The 22141-nt window shown below is 43.4% G+C and overlaps 2 protein-coding genes and 2 long non-coding RNA genes across 4 annotated transcripts; 1 reads left to right on the forward strand and 3 right to left on the reverse strand.

Annotated features, from left to right (window-relative positions):
- Positions 1-5192: 5192 nt before the first annotated feature.
- On the reverse strand, positions 5193-13851 carry LOC128469266 (zinc finger protein 850-like). The gene is made up of 2 exons (XM_053451090.1): positions 12728-13851; positions 5193-6974 (listed from the first exon to the last, which is right to left on the reverse strand). Exons 1-2 carry the CDS (start codon positions 13848-13850, stop codon positions 5344-5346), a joined length of 2754 nt encoding a protein of 917 aa, XP_053307065.1. The 5' UTR covers position 13851; the 3' UTR covers positions 5193-5343.
- On the reverse strand, positions 7001-8024 carry LOC128469199 (uncharacterized). The gene is made up of 3 exons (XR_008345926.1): positions 7937-8024; positions 7769-7877; positions 7001-7227 (listed from the first exon to the last, which is right to left on the reverse strand). It is a non-coding gene; the product is annotated as an uncharacterized LOC128469199 (long non-coding RNA).
- On the forward strand, positions 9458-9823 carry LOC128469195 (uncharacterized). Its single transcript, XR_008345923.1, has 2 exons — positions 9458-9621; positions 9676-9823. It is a non-coding gene; the product is annotated as an uncharacterized LOC128469195 (long non-coding RNA).
- A 138-nt stretch (positions 13852-13989) lies between the features above and the next one.
- On the reverse strand, positions 13990-16351 carry LOC128469267 (gastrula zinc finger protein XlCGF66.1-like). The gene is made up of 5 exons (XM_053451091.1): positions 16288-16351; positions 15092-15209; positions 14536-14905; positions 14111-14254; positions 13990-14009 (listed from the first exon to the last, which is right to left on the reverse strand). The coding sequence occupies exons 2-5, from the start codon at positions 15179-15181 to the stop codon at positions 13990-13992; spliced, it is 624 nt and encodes a 207-aa protein (XP_053307066.1). The 5' UTR covers positions 15182-15209; positions 16288-16351.
- Between the last annotated feature and the right edge of the window lie 5790 nt (positions 16352-22141).

Here is a 22141-nt window from a genome sequence, read left to right on the forward strand (position 1 = left end):
TATAATAACGGCATCCACTGGTCACCAGGAAATCAGACATTGGACCACAAATGGTAAAATATTTTGTCGGATATATTCCGATACAGGACCGCAAAGGGTTAAAGTTCTACGAGAAAGTGACGCTCAGAAGGAACGTCCTTTTCGTTTTTATAGATTCTGCAGCAAAAGCTTTAGAGAAGTTGTCTAAATTACAAAGATTTATAGGAATATTTGAAAACCACAATAAACCTAAACCGTAAGAATCGAAACTTGAATGCAATGTGCCGTAAAACAAATATTCTGAAAAATCCTGCGGACAGAGTGATGAGGTAATAGTTATACTAATCTTGAAAAGTGGCCGGTGTAAAAAATGTATGATGTTTAATTACGTGGGATACCATTTTTTTTCTATCAAACAAAAATCCAACAGATTACAGAATATTGAAACATGGAAAGTGACGGCAGATAAGAACCATTCGGCCATCCAGTCTGCCCGACCTCTGAATACTTTCCTTATTCCCTGGCCTTATCCTATATCTAGCTTAGCTTTACAACCATGCAAGTCAATGGAGCCCAGCTTTCTAATCACAATGTGATTAGTAAAATATTCAAATAGTTTTTTTAAAATTATGGAAACCAAATTGCTAAAAGAAAAAAAAACTGCTAATATTTAAAAATAATTGTGCAGTGATGTCACCAGAGGAACCATCCAGTACCAGCAAAATGTTAAAAAAACAAAGTCCAAAAAAGAATAAAAATTTTTTTAAAAGTTTTTATGAGCAAATGCTAAAATTAACGCTTTATCTTAAAAATCTCGACATGGCCCACCTGTAAACTGTTACCAGCTGGCTCCTATCTAAACATGCAACTTAAGATAGCGCATCAGGCCTACTTATCCCCCCATAGACCATTTTTAATCGGCATAATACCAGTGGACGCTTGACCAAAATGTGGTGTTGAAGGTGCTGATCTGTTTCATAATTTTGGGCTTGCCCTCTAATTCGTGTCTTCTGGACTACTACTTAAACCTTTTTGAGGCAGTTATCAGCTGATGCTTATTGTATCGACCCAACTGCGGCAATTCATGGCCTGGTTAAGATAGGGGGGGCCAGAGATGTGACATTAATTAGAATAATTTTGGCAGTGGCTAGGAAACCTATTTTGCACCGTTGGATACAGGCGTCCCCACCATTCTGTCCCTAGTTCATACTAAATTGTTGTATTTGCTTCGAATGGACTGGTTGGATGCGTCCCTTAATAAAGACGAAGGTACTATACGTTTTTTTTTTTTTTTTTTACGAAATGGGAAACCGTTGGACGAACCCCTTAAGACACAAATTATACATACCTTTCAGGATACCTCATGGTTCAGTGCCCGATTACTTCAAGGTGCTACCCCTTGCACCTAAGTTGTTACTATGTTTGACTGGACAACTGATGAAAAGTGTGTGTGTGTGTATATATATTACTTTTTTTTTTCTTTTCTCTTTTTTTCCATGGCCATGGGTTTAAATGGTTGTTGGGGGTGGGGGGGGGACTTGTTTTTCTTTTTATGTTATTGTCACTTGTCTCCCTTATCTGGGATTGTGTACAGTTCCTTAACATCTGCGACAGTAGCTGTGACGTTATGTTACGATGTTTTTGTTCTTTGTTCAAAAATTAATAAAAATTTCAAAAAAAATATAATCTCGACATGGAAAGAGTTAAAGCATTTCAAATACCCGAGGGGTGTCTAATTTAATAGAAAATGAATGGTTTGATGGGGTAAATTGAAGTGGCCGGGCATAGACACAGCCTGGCCAAAATGGAGAAAAAAAGCTCACTTCCCAAATGTGGCATTTTAAATCTCAAACAACCCGGCAAACCCATGCGTGTGGGGTATCACTGAGCCCGGGAGATGTTACTGAACATATATTGTGTTGTTGTTGTTTGATAGTGACGCATGCCAGGAGCTATGAATTCATTCCTGAAGTACAATTTTTGTGTGGAAAAAATAAAAATACTACCACAAACTTTGGCAAAGGCTGTTGATAGAATCTCATGCATGGGGATAAATTGAGTTAACCGGCTTCAAAGCTGTTCCAAAGAGGATATGGAGGCAGAATACCCAGATTTGGAAAAAAGTTTGGAAATCATAAAATGCTACTTGTACTTATTGCCCTATAACTTACAAAAAACAGCTTTTGTTTTTGTAGGTGAGTAAAAGATTTTTTCAAATAAAAGTCATAAAAGGTGTTTTCTTTTTTTCTTCAAATTTTCACCATGTTTTATTTTTTTTTTATAGTACATAAGATGATATGATCAAAATAATGGTATCTGAAGACAGCCCATCTTGTCCTGAATAAAACAATGTTTAACGTGTGTGGGTTCACTTAATGGGTGAGGAGAAAATTACAGCGGAACACAAGCACCGTAAAAGTGTTAAAACAGCCTCGGTCCCACAAAAAGAAAAAATAAGCCCGGTCTTTAAGGGGTTAATGAAGATGTGTGAATGAGTGAGAGAATAAACGATTGTATGAATGGATTATGTGAAGGAAAGTGTGAATTAGTGAGTGACTGTAAAAGTGTTTGTGTATCATAGATGTATAATTGATTTGTGGAAAGGCAAAGATGGCACAAGCTGGGCTGTTTGGGGACAAAGATGGCAAGTCCTGTGTGTGTGTTATCTGGGTGCTTGTCAGGTTGATCTATACCTGCAATGCTGGGTTTGTGTGTTATTCTGTTGATCCATACCTGCAATGTTATGTTTCCATACATTAATTATGTATACCTGCAAATATAAGGCTTGTATGTCTTATGTCGTTGATCTATACATGCAAGTCCTGTTTTATTTGATCTATACCTATCTTTGGTCCGGGAGTGGAGGGAGCGATTGCATGCTGTGGAGCGGGCCCCAAGGAGATGTTTGTATATGGTCCAATTTTTTCAAAATAAAGTGTATTGGCAGCAGGGTCTAATATTTATATATATCGGCAGCAGGGTCTGATATTAAAGAAACCGCCAGTTTAGCTGTTATTTTGAAATCACATTTCAATCATGATCTTTACTTCAAAGAGATAAGTACATATTATGTAGTGAAAAATGCATGTCTAGTGCATATATAAATGTATATGATGGGTGTTATGCTGTAGCCTGTACCATTGCCAATGTCTTGTTCGGTATATAATTACGGGAGTTATGAACTATGGCAGACATTAACTGAATATGTGTACGAGTATATGAATGAGTGAATGAATGTGAAAGAATGTGTGTGTGATCGCATGTATGTGTAAGTGGGTGGGGGGAATAGCAGGGCATAGAGAGAAAGTAATCTCACTTCTATCATGCCCAGGTTCTAGCATATACATCTGCCTGGGCATGATAGGAGTGTGATTGCTGTTAGCAATTATATATATAATTTTGTTATTGATTTTGTTTGTCCAATGTTGGTGTATTAACCACACTTTTATTAAAAGTAAGTAACGCACCGAAATTTGACGCAAAAGTTCAACAAAAATATTAACCCCTTCGCTACCGGAATTTGGGTACTGCGTCTTCTCTGGAAGATTTCACTAAATGTTCAGGTTCCGTACACGTGATTCGCTTCAGAAGCGATTAGGTGCGGTGCACGGAACTGAGGGGGATTGGCTGCTATGGATCGCTGGGGTCACCCAGCAGTCAGTAGCAGCCATCTCCTAGCTTACTAGGACAGGATCCCCCAGGAATGCTGGCGCAGGCGTAAACAATGTTAAAGCGCTTACTGGCGTCCTCCCTGCACGGTAGCAAAGCTGATATGAACTCCGCGGGGCCGTCCCTTGGGAAGTCCTGCATGTACCTCAGATGGCCAACTCCCGCACTGACGCCAGACCCCGAGGGACCCCCTGCCATACCCAACAAAACAAGGGAGGATTGGTGCAAACTACTGTATATTTTTTCTAAAAACTGAAAGGAATTACCCCTGTGCAGAAATAAACACCCCCTGGGAGGGGTAACAGATAATATTACCATAAACTTTATCAGAGGGTCCCTATTGGGCTACCACCTAAAAAAAGATACACTGGGCAATTTACGGTCAGCCCAGTCATGCTGGCCCTGCGTGTCTGTCCCCTTCAGGCCAATACTTTGCTGGCCCACATAGGACGAAGTCGAGAACATTTGTTTATGGTGAGGATTGCAGTATTTCTAGATACTAGCAGCTCACCTCTATAGCGCATACATACATGACCTTTTTACCAGCATGTAGTATGTAAATGAGGTATTGAAAAAAATACAAATTTACGCAAAAATAAGTCTCAGTATTAAGAGAGCGTCATAGGAAGTGCAGCAACAGTAAAGCTGCAGATGCTAGCTGTGAACTAAAATTCCCATGATTCTCAGCCAGCCATGTGTCCACCATAATGCTGGTTGAGTATCACTGGAATAGTCCACAGTAGCAGTTTATTTATTTATTTAAAAAAGGCTAATGTTTGCCTACCTCCCAGGACCCTTACACACTGCCTTTACACACACACACACACACTGCCCTTACACAGGCCTGCCCATAAACACACACATGTATATGTGTACACTGCCTTTACACACCAGCTACCAAATAACTATACTGCTCTTACACACACATATACACATACACTGCCCTTACACACGCCTGCCCATAAACACACACACATATACATGTACACTGCCTGCCCTTACCACCACTATACTGCTCTTACACACACCGGCCTATACACACATACCTGCCCACAAACACACACTGCCTTTACACACACATGTACACTGCCTAAAAAAAAAATTTAAGTCATTGCAGGAACACTTTTCAAGCTTAGTATAAGTATTACTGCATCCCTCTGTCCGAACGATTTCTCTGATCTCTGGTCTTATGCCACAGATTTCATTAAGGTTTCGATTAGTGTACTTGGTCCAATGTCAGATTTCCTAGTGACCACTAGATGTCGCTATGATAAAGATTAGCCATTATTATTATGGGGTGATTCTAAATGATTTTAGTGAAGAGGATAATTATTAAAGTTTCATACAATGAAAAAATATTGAGACTAACATATGGTTTTAAAATTGTATTTATTAATTGCTTTGTATCAATAAGAAAATATAACTTTTTTGTATAAAAATTATGTGGTTTTAGTCTTAGAGAAAATTTATTGGACCGCAAAGGGTTAAGATCCTGCGTGTAATCCAAGTTTTGAGAGGAAGAAGAAGAAGAAAAAAAAAAAAAAAAAAAAAAAAAAAAAAATCACACAAGTTAGAATTTGCACCACGCGGTTTAAAAATTAAAGATGGAAAACTTAATCTTGCAGCCAAAGATTGGGGCAGCCAAAGATTGGGGCCAAAATCATCTTCCTATTCCTAAATTCTGTCCACATTCCTCTATGCAGTTGGAACCTTTGAAATGTGTGTTTTCTCGTGTCTATTCCGGTGCTCGCTCGTGTTAAAACGTTTTTCGCATTTAGAACACGCAAATGGCCTCTCCCCGGTGTGAGTCCTCTCATGCCTACTCAGGTGTGACTTGGTGTGAAAAGATTTTCCGCATTCCGAACACGGGAACGGTTTCTCTCCCGTGTGAGTCCTCAGGTGCCGATTGACCTCCGACTTCGTGGCAAAACATTTTCCACATTCTGAACATGCGAATGGCTTCTCTCCCGTGTGAATTCTCTCATGCTGCTTGAGATGTGCTTTGGTATAAAAACACTTTCCGCATTCCGAACACGCAAACGACTTCTCGCCTGTGTGGAATTTCTCATGTTGAGCCAGCTCTGACTTTGTGGTAAACGGTTTTCCGCATTCGGCACATCTAAAAGGTTTCTCTCCAGTGTGATATCGCTCATGTACTAGAAGTTCTGACTTTGTGGTAAAACATTTTCCACATTCGGAACACGCAAATGATTTCTCTCCTTTGTGCTTTTTCTCATGAATGCTAAGTGCGGTCTTTGTTGTGTAACATTTTCCACACTCGGTACACCCGAATGGCTTTTCTCCTGTGTGGAGCCTTTCGTGGCTCTTGAGATGTTCCATTCTCAGAAAACCTTTGCCACATTCAGAGCAAGCGAATTGTTTCTCCCCAGTGTGAAGCTTCTCGTGTTGATTAAGGCTTCTCTGCGTGGCAAAACTTTTCCCACATTCAGAACACACAAACTGGTTTCCTTCTTTGTGAAACCTTTCATGTATATTAAGCTTCCATTGTCTAGCGAAACGTTCCCCACATTCAGGACACGCGAAAGGTTTCTCTCCCGTGTGCATTCTCATATGATCACTGAGGCTCCCCGTCGTAGTGAAGCGTTTCCCGCATTCAGGACACGGAAATGGTTTCTCTCCAGTATGAAATCGCTTGTGTCTGGTGAGTTCTGACTTTAAGGTGAAACGTTTTCCGCACTCCGGACACGCAAATGTTTTTTCTCCACTGTGAAACATCTCGTGTCTGCGTAGCTCTGGCTTTGTAAAAAAACATTTCTTGCAGTCTGAACACGCGTACGGCTTCTCCCCGGTGTGAACTCGCTCATGCCTGGTAAGCACTTGTTTTGTGGCGAAACGGTTTCCACATTCGGAACACACAAACGGTCTCTCGCCGGTGTGACTTCGTTCATGTTGGGTAAGTTGTGGCTTTGTGATGAAACGTTTCCCACATTCAGCACATGAATACGGTCTCACTCCGGTGTGAAGTCTCAGATGCAACCTAAGTGATACCTTATGACCAAAACTTTTTCCACACTCGGAACACTCAAATGGTTTCTCTCCGGTGTGAGTTCGCTCGTGTTCTGTGAGCTCACAGCTTGAAATGAAACATTTCTCACATTCAGAGCATGCAAACGGTTTCTCTCCCGTGTGGGTTTTCTCATGTCTACTGAGATTTCCTATCAAGGTGAAACATTTCCCGCATTCGGAACATTCATACGGTTTATCCCCGGTGTGAATTCCCTTGTGTGCTCTAAGACCACTCATTCGTGCAAAGCTTTTCCCACATTCAGAACACGGAAAGGTTTTCTCTGCTGTTTGATCCATTTCTGCCGAGTATCCAAAAACAGAACCTCAAATTTCTCTGAATGTTTCTATTTTGCTCACTAAACACTTTATCCACCAGAGATTGGGGTTCCTTGGCTGCGAGTGGCGGCACTTTTATCCCCAAACTCCTCGTTACGGATCGTTTCAGGATTTTCCTTGTGATTGTATTTGTTTCTTCAGACTTGATGATGAGAGAGATGACGCAGGAGAAGATCTTCCATCTACGTGGTCAGAATAGTTGGTATATTTATAGTCCTAGAATGAAAGAAAGAGAAAAATAATCAAATAATCATGTTTATATATTATTTCAAACAGAGAGAATTGGTGAACACACACAAAGCGTTTCTGGTAATGGGGCATTTTCCAGCTGCACGTTTGAGTCCACTACCCCAAGGCTCTGTCTTTGGTCTCTTTCTTTTTATTTAAATTATCAATGATTGGGAACAGGGTCCGGAAAGCAATAGCTATATGTTTAACAGATGAAACCAAACTATGTAAGGAAATTAAACCAGAAACAGGCGTCAGCTCTGTGCAGAAGGGTTTGGACCACGTAAAAGTATATTACAAAGTCTGGGCCCTAGGACCGGTCTCTTAGGGGCCCCATTAGGAACAAGACCTTCCTCTGACTTGTGTTCTATTACTAATGTTATACGAGGCATCAGGAGAGAGAGAAGGGCAGGGGCTTTATGGGGGTTATAAACAGCAATAAACCAACAGGCACCTCAAACTAGTAACACTCAACAAAACGAACACTACAAACACACAGACAATATAATATACACAATAAAGAACACACAACAAACCTGAACATACAGCCAGGGGCAGATAGAGTTACCACCCCAGGTCTGTACACTGCAGTCCCTGCAGGCCTTTTCCTTCCCACGAGCTTCTCCTTAGAGTCTCCCCTCAGTTTGGGTGAGGTTTTTATACATATTTTCTCTTTGGAGTTTGGGAGAGTCAGCACTGCATAGTTTCCCGAATACTCAAGGAGGTCGGGAGACAGTGTTTTGGATGCTTTCCAATAAAGCCTTTCTTCACTTGTTGAACTGCTCCAAATTATATGAATATAAAGGTACGTAAAACCTTAAGCGTTTCTTGCTGATATATATATAGTTATAGAACTGGGTAGTCCACCCACACCTGGTCATTTGCATATGCAAGAGCTCTGGCTCCAGGACGTAGAGGTGAGAAAACCCTCATCTTCCTTTTCATCAGTTAGGTGTGGAGACAGTATGACATCCACCGCCCGGGAGAGAAGGTTACTGGGATCTCTACTTCGCATATCAAAGGGAATGAAACCTTGATTATTGATACACCGGATGGTGAAATTCCCTGATGTTCCCAGGAGAACCATGAAAAAAAACTACAGCATTTTTTTCAATAGATTTCCTTCTCAAGGTGTCCAGATTTCTTACAATGTGGTCATTTGCATTCTTTTCATACTTGTGGCAATGAAATGAGGGGAGGGCAGAGGACTCTACAGTCTCTTGTTTGTACAAGAAATAAAAAAAAAAAAAGTTTCAGAAAATCTGCTGTTCAGAAAGTGTCACTTACACCTAAATGTAAGAGTGTGAAAAGCGAGTAAGAGAGAACCATAAACCTATCGAGCTGTGTTAATGTGTTCAAATAAAGTCACTGACCATGTGCTTGTGTCAAAATGGAGTCGCTGACCATGTGCTTGGGACTTAAATACACAACCCAATTATACTCAAAGCGCCCACCAGACAGAGTCACTAATACTGGAAGCGGTTCTAAGAAACACTCGCTAAAGAACTTGGGCTAAAGACACAAGCGGAGTTAAAGGAACCAAGTGCGATCCCAATCACACGACACCAAGCAGATTTAGTTTACTGCGACTGTCTGAATTCTGCGACAAGATGGTGTTTGATCGGCGAATTACAGACGCAGTTGGCATTCCGGAAGAGATCACTCCCTGGAAGCTGGGGTACATCGTTATTGCCTCCAGCCTTCAGGTTCCAGCATGTACTGGCTGCCTGGGCATGATAGGAGTGTGATTGCTGTTAGCAATATATATATATATATATATATATATATATATATATATATATATATATATATATATATATTATATATATATATATAATATTATTGATTTTTTTGGTCCAATTTTGGTGTGTTAACCACACTTTTATTAAAAGTAACACACCAAAATTGGACAGAAAAATTCAAATTCAATAACAATATGCTGGAATCTGGGTATGCCTGGGCATGATAGGAGTGTCATTGCTGTTAGCAGTGATATATATATATATATATATATATATATATATATATTTATTGAATTTTTTCCAATATCGGCTAGCACAGCAGAGGTTGTCTGGGCGTATTGTGCAAAGTTCACCGGCAGCAAGAGACAGAGAGGAGGATCCACCGAAGTGCCGCAGGGGACCCGGATCATTCTCTTTAACAGCCGATGTGCGTCTGTGCGATGCGCGCAGACATCCTCCACTACTGCCGGTGTTATGGAACCCAGTTCTATAACTATATATATATCAGCAAGAAACGCTTATGGTTTTAGTGAATATAAGCTGGCTTTGACTAGTATAAAGAGTTAAACCTCACATAAATATGTGAGAGACGCAAGTAGCAGTATTTTAAACGTTCATGTTTGTCTTACTAACCACAAAGGTAGCAGTTTGTTCTAGCTACAGGAAATGTACCGTTTGTCGCGCTAACCACAAGATAGCATCTTGTTCTAACGGTTTTCTGCCTATATCCGCATAGTTTTAAGGAATAACCAATTAATATGATTTATATGTTAAGACGTCCCTCTTTTTGTACACTATATAACCTATACCCTAAACGTAATAAAACAGAGTGATTTTGGACCTGACCCAGAGTGTGTCGTGTGTCTTATTTCTCTCTCCGTGCACGTACATTTATATTCATATAATTTGGAGCAGTTCAACAATTGAAGAAAGGCTTTATTGGAAAGCATCCAAAACACCGGCACTTCCACTGGAGCTTCTATGATGGAGCACCCACGTCACATGATCTTCCGGTGCTCAGTTTAAGAAGCTTCAGCGAAAGTGCCAGCCACCACCAGAGGTTGTGTACGCGTATACGTTCACCTGCTGCTTCTACTAGACACCAAGGAGTCTGGAGCACGGGGGGGGGGGGTTATTTCATTGGGGCACAGTGGCATATTGGGATTATAAGGCATATCAGGGGGGCAAAGTGGCATATTGGGGGTTATAAGGCATATTCGGGGCAGAGTGGTATATCTGGGGTATAAGGCATATCAGAGTGCACTATGGTATCTGGGGGATATAAGGTATATCTGGGGGGGACAGAGTGGGATATGAGAGGGCACAGTGGCGTATCAGGTGGTATAAGGCATATGTGGGAGGCAGCGTGGCAAGCCTGGGCTTAAATGTTCATAACTTGGGGGACAGGTTGGGCAATAAAGACAAGAAATGCTTTTTTTTCTCTGTTTTTTCTGCTGTTTGTTGCAGCCCTACATATAACACTATGCACTCATACACACTGAATCTGGCACCATACTGTCTCTAGCACTATACATACACACACACACACAATGATACTACAGTATATTTGCACACACACTGACCATAACGCTATACATATACACACATACACAATAATACTATAGTATATTCACACACACCTACTAGCTATAAACACCATATATATATATATATATATTATATACACACACAGACCGACTATAACACTACATATATATATATATACACACTTTAACACTATACACATACACACTATATTTACATACAGACTATACACATACACACTATAACACTACTCCGGGGGCTTACATTTGGTAAACACGATAACATTATCAGCCAACTGACCTGCATTGGATTGCAATCTTTCAATTCCACGCAAGTCACTTCTACAGTTGTCTCAAAACATTGGGAGTGTTCACCACATGTAACGTAACCCATGCTTCCTGTGGGGTTACATGCCAGGACTCCCAGTAGAGCTGTGAGGGGAACTTGCCTGAAACAAAGATGGTAGCCCTGTGCACTCACTTCCTGTGACATCACATCCATATGTAGCTGCCTCCCCCGCCCCCCGCCGCCATTTCTGCTAGGGCTGTGGGTGGAGCATGTGCAGAGTAGTTTATTTTCCTGTCAGGCAGCCTTAACCCCTTCAATCCCATTTTGGTACCTCAAGTCCCGGAGCAATTTTGCGCTATGTCAGTTCAGCGATTATTCTCTTTTCCTGTGAATAGTGTACCCGTGTAAACTATATATTGTTTTTTCAAGGAGTGATAGAGCTTCCTTTCATACCATAGTTGGATGATTAGCTGAAAAATTTAGTAATAACTAGCGAAAATTAGAAAAAAATCCCTCTGAATTCTCACAAAATTAGGTAAAATTATGGAAAATCCCCTCCAGGTTTATCAATTCAGGTCTCCTGATTTCAGAAATACCAAATTTATATAGATTTTCCATACTTTCCCACCACTTATAGGGAACAAACTATAAGGTGTACATTTTTTCTACAATTTTTATGCTTATGGCTTAACGGGTTTGGGGGGGATGTATTTTATATATATTTATATATATATATATATTTATATATTTTAAAATGTTAGAGGTCCTCTTAGGGACCTCGTGAACATGTTATTAATACAAGTCGTGTCACAATTTAAATCCCTTTAAGTATTTAAATGTTTCTATCATATGCCCCGCCTGTCTCGTCTTTCTTCCAGGCTGTGTGTGTGTGTGTATGTATGTATGTATGTATGTATGTATGTATATATATATATATATATATATATATATAAGATCCTTTAACCCATAAGCCCCCCATTTCCTCTTGTGTTTATTATATATATATATATATATATATATATATATATATATACACATATACACACACACATGTATATTTGTTAACCTCATCTAAATTGCACAACGCTACGCAATTTGTTGGTGATTAATAATCGTCAGATTCCGTAAAGCCTGGTGAGGACAAATTTTTATTCTTGTGACATTAACGACAGGACAGCATAAAAATGTCTTCCTCGCTCTTTGAGGGTCTTTTGTGTGGCTAAGAAGCACATATATATATTATTGTCTGTCTCTGGCAGGAGGTCATAGGGTTCTTGGTAACGGCTGAATTGAAAGTCTTGCTCTCTGCCATATATGATCACAACCGCCATGATCCTTCCCCTTACAGGAGACCGTACCAAAGTTAATACTGTCCTTTACAGCGTCTCCCAAACTCGGAAGAATATGTGTCTCGGGAGAATACCCCCTTTCCAAAGTCTTACCTCGAGGTGCATGACAAATTTAATAAAACAAAAACCTTTAACAGGACATCAGAAATTGTTGATTAGTAACAGTTCTTTTAACAACAATTAACGTAACTACGTTCTAATAAACACAAACAAAATAAGAGATTAATATGGTAGAGTATTACAGTACAGAAGGGGTTAAAGGCAAACAAAAATAACAATAAGGGAAAAAAAATCAGAAGATTAGAATATTTTTCAAGCGAAAACTCTGTGAGTCAGGAGCAGGCAGGGCAGGAAAAGAAAGAAACACATGGCGCACAAGTTGGGAAGATGGCGGACGACAGAGGTGGAGACGCGCTCCCCAACCACAACCCAACCGGGAAAAAAGACAAGGCCGGCGGAAAGCGAAGGAAGGAGACCAAGAGAAAGAGAAGCGTTTTGCATCTCTTTCTCTGGAACAGGAATAAGAGTTTGGAGATTTCCAAACTCACAGAAATTATTTTTCACCCGTGTGAGTGCGCTGGTGGGCTACGATATGGGACTTTTGCTTGAAACATTTCCCGCACTCGGAACAGGAATAAGGTTTCTCCCCAGTGTGAATTCTGAGATGTTGAGCAAGGTGGCAATTGCTGATAAAACTTTTCCCGCATATGGAGCACAGAAATGTTTTTTCTCCTGTGTGGCTCCGCTGGTGGGCTACAATATGCGACTTTTGCTTGAAACATTTCCCGCACTCGGAACAGGAATAAGGTTTCTCCCCGGTGTGAATCCTGAGATGTCGAATGAGTTCCCTGTTACTGCCAAAACTCTTTCCGCACTCGGAACATGGAAATGGTTTTTCACCTGTGTGGGTCCGCTGGTGGACTACATAATGTGACTTTTGCTTGAAACATTTCCCGCACTCGGAACACAAATAAGGATTTTCCCCGGTGTGGATTCTGAGATGTTGACCGAGGAGCCAGTTACTGCCAAAGCTTTTCCCACACTCAGAACATGAAAAAGGCTTCTCCCCGGTGTGAGTTCTGAAATGTTGAACAAGGTGAAAGTTGCTGGTAAAACATTTCTCGCACTCAGAACAGGGAAAGGGTTTTTCTCCCGTGTGAGTCTGCTGGTGGCGTAAAAAATGTGTCCTTTGTTTGAAACATTTCCCGCAATCGGAACACGAAAAAGGCTTCTCCCCGGTGTGAATTCTGAGGTGTCGAAGAAGGTCAGCGTTCCCCTTGAAACATTTCCCACACTCGGAACATATATAAGGCTTCTCCCCGGTGTGAACTCTGAAATGTTGCACAAGGTGCCAGTTACTAATAAAACATTTCCCGCACTCAGAACAGGAATAAGGCTTCTCCCCTCGCTGATGCCTAATGCGCTTAGATTTAGAGTAAGAACTTTTCCCGGCGTCCAGAGAGGAGACCTCCGATCTATTATGGATGGTCTGATGTAGAAGTAGATCAGACTCACTGGTAAACCATTCCTGACACTCGGGGCAGCTATATGTACCCTCATCGGGGGGTGCTTCACACTGAAAATGTGTGTTACTGGTTTGGGGTTCACCAGTAGAAGAAGATTCATTGTGTTTGGTTGGGATACAGTAAGCATCTGAAATGTATTCCTCTTTTACGCAGACAGACATATAATCCACCCCTTCGAGGTCTATGCGTGTATCAGGGGCTGACATGTTTCTGTCTTCATCTGAGGGGGATCCGTCCTCATTACAAGTCGATGTGAGCTCTGTCTGTGGAGGCTCTGCCGGGTCACAAATGTCTGTCTCTTCACATGAGGCGGATCCCTCCTTTACGTGGACAGACGTATTATCCCCCCCGTCGTGCTCTGTGTGTGTATCGGGGGCTGAGACATTTCCGTCTTCATCTGAGGGGGATCCGTCCTCATTACGAGTCGATGTGAGCTCTGTCTGTGGAGACTCCGCCGAGTCACAAATGTCTGTCTCTTCACGTGAGGCGGATTCCTCCTTAATAAAATGAGACGTCTTACAGTCCAGCGGAGAATTAGGGGCTCGATCTCTGACCTCGGATGCGTCTGTCGGAGAGAAATGATCAAATTAAGTGAAGCGGCCGCTTTCCCAAACAAGTAGATTTCAGAGTCTCTTACAGATAAATGTCTTCTACCTGCGGAGACGCCGCCATTTCTAAACACTCCCCGTCTGGCAGAAGTCTTAACAGCGGCCCCGGCTCCTGAGAGCTCTCGCGGCTGCCTTATTGGCGAGTATTTATTATACGGACCTCACATTTTACATGTTATTTGTTACAGTGAAGACGCCTTAATTTCTACACACAGACCGCAGGGATTAAACCTCTTACCCGGAGAACCACAGGGCTGGTGGGTCTCCATCATCACGTCCCTGTAATGCTCCTTGTGTCCTTCTAAATACTCCCACTCCTCCATGGAGAAATAGACGGTGACATCATCACACCTTACAGGAACCTGAGACACACAATGAGCCGTCACCATCCAGACACACGCCTCGGTGTTACTGTATAACGTCCCGTTCCCAGCAGCGCTCACCTCTCCAGTCAGCAGGGACATCATCTTGTTGGTCAGTTCCAGGATCTTCTGTTCGCGGTTCCTCTCGTGGGTCGGCGAGTGAGGTGGAGGCACCGGGCTGGGGCTCCGGGTCCCGTCTGACTCATGGGGGATGCGGTCTCCGTGCTTCCTTACAATTATATAATCCTACATGTAGAAAACAACTTTTTATCCCAATGGAAAGAAGGCGCCCATGCCAAGAGTCTCAACCATAAGCTGTAAAAAAAATCAGCCCATTCCTTTTACCCAACTTTATTTGTTAAAGGACCACCATATGCCAAATTATCAGTCTCCCTGGTGGTCTCCGGGTGGCCTTCTGCCCAGACTCCTCACCTGCCCAGTCAGTAGGCAGATAATCTTCAGGCTGAGGGTCAATATCTCCTCAGCCAAATGGCCGGTCTTGAGGTGGCTTCCGATGACCATTGTGCTCTCCGTTCACAGCAACATCAACCTAAAGAAAGACAAAACATCATCTGTCTGCACAGACGGCCCCCTGGGGGCAATCACCTTCCCGACAGACGCCCACATTGCAGGGAATAGATAGTGAGGCGACACCTTTCTCACATATAAACCCATATAGGATACATATAATGACATCACAATAATACAATAGGGGCGGAGACACCTTTCTCACCATATAAACCCATACAGAATACATTTAATGACAGCATAATACACTGGGGGAGGAGAAACCTTCTCACCATATAGATTACATATGATGACATCACAATAATACGCGGGTGGCAGAGACACCTTTCTCACTATATTAAACCATATAGATACATATAATGACATCACAATAATACACTGGGGTGGAGACACCTTTGTCACCAAATAAAGTCATATAGAATACATATAATGACAGCATAATACGGAGGGGGAGGAGACATTTCTCACCATATAGAATACGTATAATGACATCACAATAATACGGCGGGGAAGTGGGTTTCTGGGTGATTGCGGTGGCCCCCTGGAACCTGCCAAGGCTCTGCCCAGACTGCAGGGTCACCCTGTGTAACCCCCGCTATCCCTTGTAGCTCAGCAGTGTCCAGTTCTGGCCCCAAGGGCCGCAGACAGAGCGAGATTTTAGTGATTTAATTAAATGATAAGAATTATTTGGATGGAGTTGCCTGTGAATGATCTGCAATCCCCACAATCCCTATCTGTGCAGCTCAGGGCCTGAAGATGTCACATGACTGCTTTATAAAGAGAACTACAACTCCTATTATCCTCAGCACTATTTTATAATACATGCAAAGACAGCTTATACCCCATAAAGACTGCAACTCCCATCACACAGCTGTCTCCATGAGATAATGCCAAGCTTAGAATAAAGCAAAGGAAGAGTGCAATTCCCATCATCCAGATACCCCCATCGCCTGCCTCCCATTATGCACTGGGCTCTGACAGCCATTAACCAGCACTCACTAAATAAGGACTCCAACTCTCATTATGTATACCGCAGAGAGAGGAAAACTCCGAACACCCTTAAATCAGTCAAAACCAAAAGGCCAACAATGACTACAAACCAGTAATCCTCACAAGAGACCTTCTCGGGGCACAGGAAGTAGCGCAGGCATGTGGAACGCAAAACCGGAAGTTAAATGGAACGCAATCCGGAAGTAACGTATAACACTGATGGTTTTAGAAATACAGGCTGGGGAAGCTCAAAGAAGAACCGTCTAACTTACTTCCCGTGTAAGGCGTTGAGCCCCAGGAGCTGACACTCTCTCTGTAACCCCTGGCAGGTCTGTGTGCAGGTAAATGCTGGGGGAGGGACAGTCTGGGCCCAGGAGCTGACACTCTCCTTGTAACCCCTGGCAGGTGGGTGTGCAGGTAAATGCTGGGGTGAGGCACAGTCTGGGCCCAGGAGCTGACACTCTCCCTGTAACCCCTGGCAGGTGTGTGTGTGCGCGCAGGTAAATGCTGGGGGAGGGGCAGTCTGGGCCCAGGAGCTGACACTCTCCTTGTAACCCCTGGCAGGTGGGTGTGCAGGTAAATGCTGGGGGGAGGGGTAGTCTGGGCCCAGGAGCTGACACTCTCCCTGTAACCCCTGGCAGGTGTGTGTGTGCGCAGGTAAATGCTGGGGGAGGGGCAGTCTGGGCCCGGGAGCTGACACTCTCCCTGTAACCCCTGGCAGGGTCTGTGCAGGTAAATGCTGGGGGTTCTGGTTATACTCCGCTTTGTAAGCATACTCAGTACTGATCTCTGGTGTGGCCCTTGATTCTGGGGCAGGATATCGCGGCTGGAGCTCCGTTTATTCAAGTCCGCGCAGAGGAGAGTCCAGTCCACAGACTTCTCTCCCCCTCCTTATTTTTCTAACAATATACAGGCAAAGAAGCGCAAACAGTTATTAGCATATCGTCTAGCCACACAGTTGGGAAAAAAATACCCCCGACATGTGAAATCTTTATTTACAGAAGGTCAAGAAAGGGACAACTTGTCCTCTGTCGTGGCGGACTCTGATTCTTTTACAACAAGGCACTTAGTGCAAAGAAAGAATACGAGAACATACCATACGTACGCATTCTTCCAAGACACAAACAAGACATAAGTAAACTAAGAAATGAGGTAGACAGGTGATTGTAGTGTTATCTTATCGGAATAATAAGCAATGAGGTAAAGAGATCATTGTGCTGACATCCACAATCAGCAAAAATTCTTCAACTTCCACGCCTTCATCCTTCTTCTTGCAGTGAGAACATGATTTCTAATGTTTCTATAATGTTGTTCCCACCAGTGGTTGGAGTTCCTCTTCGTTGTGGACCTCGAAGAGATGCAGGATCCACAGGCCTCCCGCGCTTTTTCAGTCTTCTTACGGCGCGAGGTGAAGAAGTCTTTTTGAAGACATCTCTCGTAAGTATAGAAGCTGCGCCGATGTGTTCAACTACAACTACAACAGACACACTCCAACGTGCAGCCGTCCCCAGCAGAATCCAAACCATGACCCTATATTTTGTCTTCTTGTCGTAGAGGGAGGCGTCTGAGCACCAAACGCGGTGACCCAGGAAAGAATCCGGTTTAGGACTGAACATTGACAAGGATCCGGTGGCTGAGAAGATCTTGAGCCTCACCCTGGAGATCATCTCCCTGCTGAGCGGAGAGGTGAGGGGTCGGTGTCTCTGGGGCCAGAACATGGATGGCGTTATGTCCACAAACCGCAGCTCAGATGTTTCTTTGCTCATCGATATTTCAATATCTTTCCCGATATACAGGATTATATGATTGTGAGGAAGCCCAGTGACTGCGTCCCACCCAGCGACAGCCCCCGTGTGTCAGACGGACCCCCCGGGACCCTGAGCCCCAACCCGGTGCCTCCACCTCACTCGCTGACACATGAGAGGAGCCGCGAGCAGAAGATCCTGGAACTGACCAACAAGATGATGTCCCTCCTGACTGGAGAGGTGAGCGCTGCTGGGAACGGGACGTTATACAGTAACACCGAGGCGTGTGTCTGGATGGTGACGGCTCATTGTGTGTCTCAGGTTCCTGTGAGGTGTGATGATGTCACTATATGTTTCTCCATGGAGGAGTGGGAGTATTTAGAAGGACACAAGGAGCTTTACAGGGACGTGATGATGGAGACCCTCCAGACCTGCGGCTCTCTGGGTAAGAGGTTAAGGAAAAAGCGGCTGCTTCACTTAACTTGATGATTTCTCTCCGACAGACGCATCCGAGGTCAGAGATCGAGCCCCTAATTCTCCGCTGGACTGTAAGACGTCTCATTTTATTAAGGAGGAATCCGCCTCATGTGAAGAGACAGACATTTGTGACCCGGCGGAGTCTCCACAGACAGAGCTCCCATCGACTCGTAATGAGGACGGATCCCCCTCAGATGAAGACGGAAATGTCTCAGCCCCCGATACACACACAGAGCACGACGGGGGGGATAATACGTCTGTCCACGTAACACGGACATTTGTAGGCTGTCGGTGGAGGCTCTTTCGGAGCTCACATCGACTCGTCATGGAGACAAGCCCAACAAATATGAGGACAGAAATGACTCAGCCCACGATACACACACGGAGCATGCGGCGGGGTGTTATATGCCTGTCTACGCAGAGGAGGAGCCCATTCTGAAGGGCCGTGCTTACTGTACACAAACCAAACAGAAGAAGTCTACTTCTACCGCTGCTCCCTATTATGATAAAACCCAAACCACTACCACACATTTTCAGTGCGAAACACCCCCCGATGCAAGTACATATAGTTGCCCCGAGCGTCAGGAATGGTTTACCGGTAACGCTGATCTTCTTCTACATCAGACCATCCATCAAAAAAGAACGGAGGTCTCCACTCTGGGGAAAAACACAGATTTGATACCTTATTTCTGTCCCGAGTGCAGGAAACTTAGACGTTGGTCGGATTCTCAGAATTTAGGCCGGGCAGAAGTCTTTTTCGTGTTCTAAGTGCGGGAAATGTTTTTGCAGTATGTCTCACCTTGTTCAACATCTCAGAATTCACACCGGTGAGCAGCATTATTCCTGTCTTGAGTGCAAATTTTATCCGCCACCAGTGGACTCACACGGATGGGAAAAAAAAATAGTGAGATGTGTGAGAAATGTTTTCAGCAGTTAAACATCTCTGAATCCACACCGTGGAGCAACCTTATTTCCGTAATAATAATAAAAAATTGGATTGGAAACCCGCTGAACGTCAATCACGGGCATTAAAAACGGAAGGCCCGACTGCCTTTTGCTGTTTGTGATCGAGATATCTATTGCTATAAATCTCGATCCCCTCTTTGCATAAAAATGATATATAAAAATAAAATATATAAAAAAAAAACATCAATACCCCGACCTCTTAAGCCAATAGTATTAAAGATCTATAATACGGGGTAATAGGTAAAGCATGGATGTGGCCTTCTGTGGAGGTGGGGAGTGACTGTAAGCGGGTTGTTGATCAGCTATCTCCTTGAGCTCCAGGGCGCACCCATAGGTTAGAATCAGTTCTTCCCATCTACATCAGGGGGGTTAAAGTCTCCCATAATGATAACATTTAATTGACATTTTAGTAATTTCTTCCAGTGGCGGATGCTCCTCTGCATGTCCAAGGGGTCTATTTGTTCTAGAGCTACCCAAACTGTCTCCAGGTTCTCCTCCTTACTGTATAAGATTAAACATAAAGGGTGACCCCAGCTCCTTTTTTGCCACCTCTATCGTTTATATCGTATTTGCTTGAAGAAAATGCTCTTTTAATCCGACCTCAAACAGAGGTCTGACTATGATCCAGATCCCTCGCAGCGCTGCAGGGACCTGGATCCTCCTCTCTGGCAGCCGGTGGACGTCTGCGCAATGCGCACAGGCAACCTCCGTTCCTGCCAGGGCTTCTATGATGGAGTGCTGGCGTGACAAGACCTTCCCGTGCTCAGTCATAGAAGCCCCGCTGGAAGTTGCCTGTGTGCAGAGTGGCATATGGGGGGGGGGGCATAAGGCTTTTCTGGGGGCCAGAGTGGCAAGCCTGGGAGCAGATCTGCATAACTGGAAGAAAGGTTGTCAAATACAGGGGTATAAAAACAAAAAAATGCATTTTTCTCAATCATAGTTTTTATTAAACATGAAAAAATACTTTACATGTGAATATTTACTAATAAAACATTTTTCCTATGGTGTAGTCTTATATTTCTTTTTTTTCCCCAGAATAATATTTAAATTTTGAGGGGGGGGCATCTTATAATCAAGCAAATACGCAGTAAGTGCAGGGATCTTATTCCCTAAACTACGAGCATTTGTACCCATCGCCACCAAGCTACTATTTTTCAACCCAATGCATCCCACTGTTCATTTCCCAACTTCCGAAAGTTCAGCCCTACCCTGAACCTACACTACACAAAGCCGCCAGAAACAGTGTATTATGTGATAAAAGGTCACATTATTTGGGTAGGGATTCCAGTAATGTACCGGCTGAGGCGTTTCTTCTCTCGACTTATGGCTTTGCCAACGGTTGTAGAGTAATTTGGCGGCAGGGCGGCCCTTTTTTTTTTTTTAAAGCGGAGGAGAGAGATGGCGCCGAGTGGTTTTCGCTTACCAAGTTGTCAGCACCCGCTCAGCGCCCCTCTCTCTCTCCTCTGCGAGCCCTCTAGTAATGCTGAGCGCCAGAACATGACGTCATTTCCGGTGCTCAGCATTACAAGCCGGCACCGAGACCGAGCAGGGAGACTCACCGCAGGACTGCTGTAAGGTAAGTACAAGGGGGGGTGGGGGAGAGTAAGGGTAGATAAAAGGGAGGGAGGGAGAAGAAGGGTAGATAATGGGGGGGGCAGCATTTTAAACTTCGCCCCAGGCGGCATTTTGTCTTGGGCCGGCCCTGTTTGGTGGCTCTTATATTTAATGCGCCTGATGAGCCCAAGGAAATCTCAAATAAAAATCCATTAAAATTGTAACAGAATGAGCTATCATACAGGCCCCAAGGTACCCAGAGATGGCTCCAGCCTGGCTGCCAAACAAAGATAGCACAGGCAGGAACTCCATTGTTTAATTAATCCCATCAATAGGATTGCTGCCTGGGGATTAAAGGTTGGGTTGTATGCATGTATCTGTTAATTTATGTTAATGAAGTTCTGTGGATATATGAGTCTATGTTTTACATCAATAAACTGTTCATCCCTGCTGTACGCAATCCAAAGTAGTTGTGTTCACTTATTGGGTACACATAGCAGGGTTCCAAGGTGCGCATGCTGGCTGGTGCTGGAAGTGATTTTGGGGATAACAGGAGGATACATGTGGGTGATCTCTGGGAGTTACTACAGCTCTCTTGGTGAACCCGTTACAAAAATATTTAAGATCAAAAAAAATATATATATATTAAGGTATTCAGTGTGAATATCGCTTATTCTTTATGTTGCGTCTGACTATGAAGTGACTTATTCAACTTTTTTTTATTCAAACGTTTTCTTTTCACAATTAATTTTTCATGTTCCCGTTTGAATCGCGTTTGGATGGACTTCAGAAAACCCCCAAAAGAGAAGGTGATGGGAATGGATACGGCTCCTAACGCTGTGGGATTTACGGTTCTCACAGTGAACGGGGGACATGATAGAAATGAATACTGCCAAAAGGGCGCTTGGGTCTAGTAGCTGTCCATCCAGTAAAGCCAAAGTGACCAGAGGAGCAACTTGGGCCGCAGTTACCCAATGATGATTACAGACTCATAGCCAGATCAAGTCACCGAAATATATATACTACACGTGTCTCAACAACCTGACCAGTCCAGACTACCACGAATACAGAAAGAAAAATCATGTTATATATTAGTATTTCTGGGTATCAATTGGGCAACAATTGGGACCTCAAGCGGGGTTTCATAATTTTTACCGTAGTGGGCGGGCTGAACATATTCCCGGTTTCTATAACCTTAAAGGAGCATACAGATTACAGGGGG

The sequence above is a fragment of the Spea bombifrons genome, chromosome 11, assembly GCF_027358695.1.
Source record: "Spea bombifrons isolate aSpeBom1 chromosome 11, aSpeBom1.2.pri, whole genome shotgun sequence".
In the NCBI taxonomy this organism is placed as follows: Eukaryota; Metazoa; Chordata; class Amphibia; order Anura; family Pelobatidae; genus Spea; species Spea bombifrons.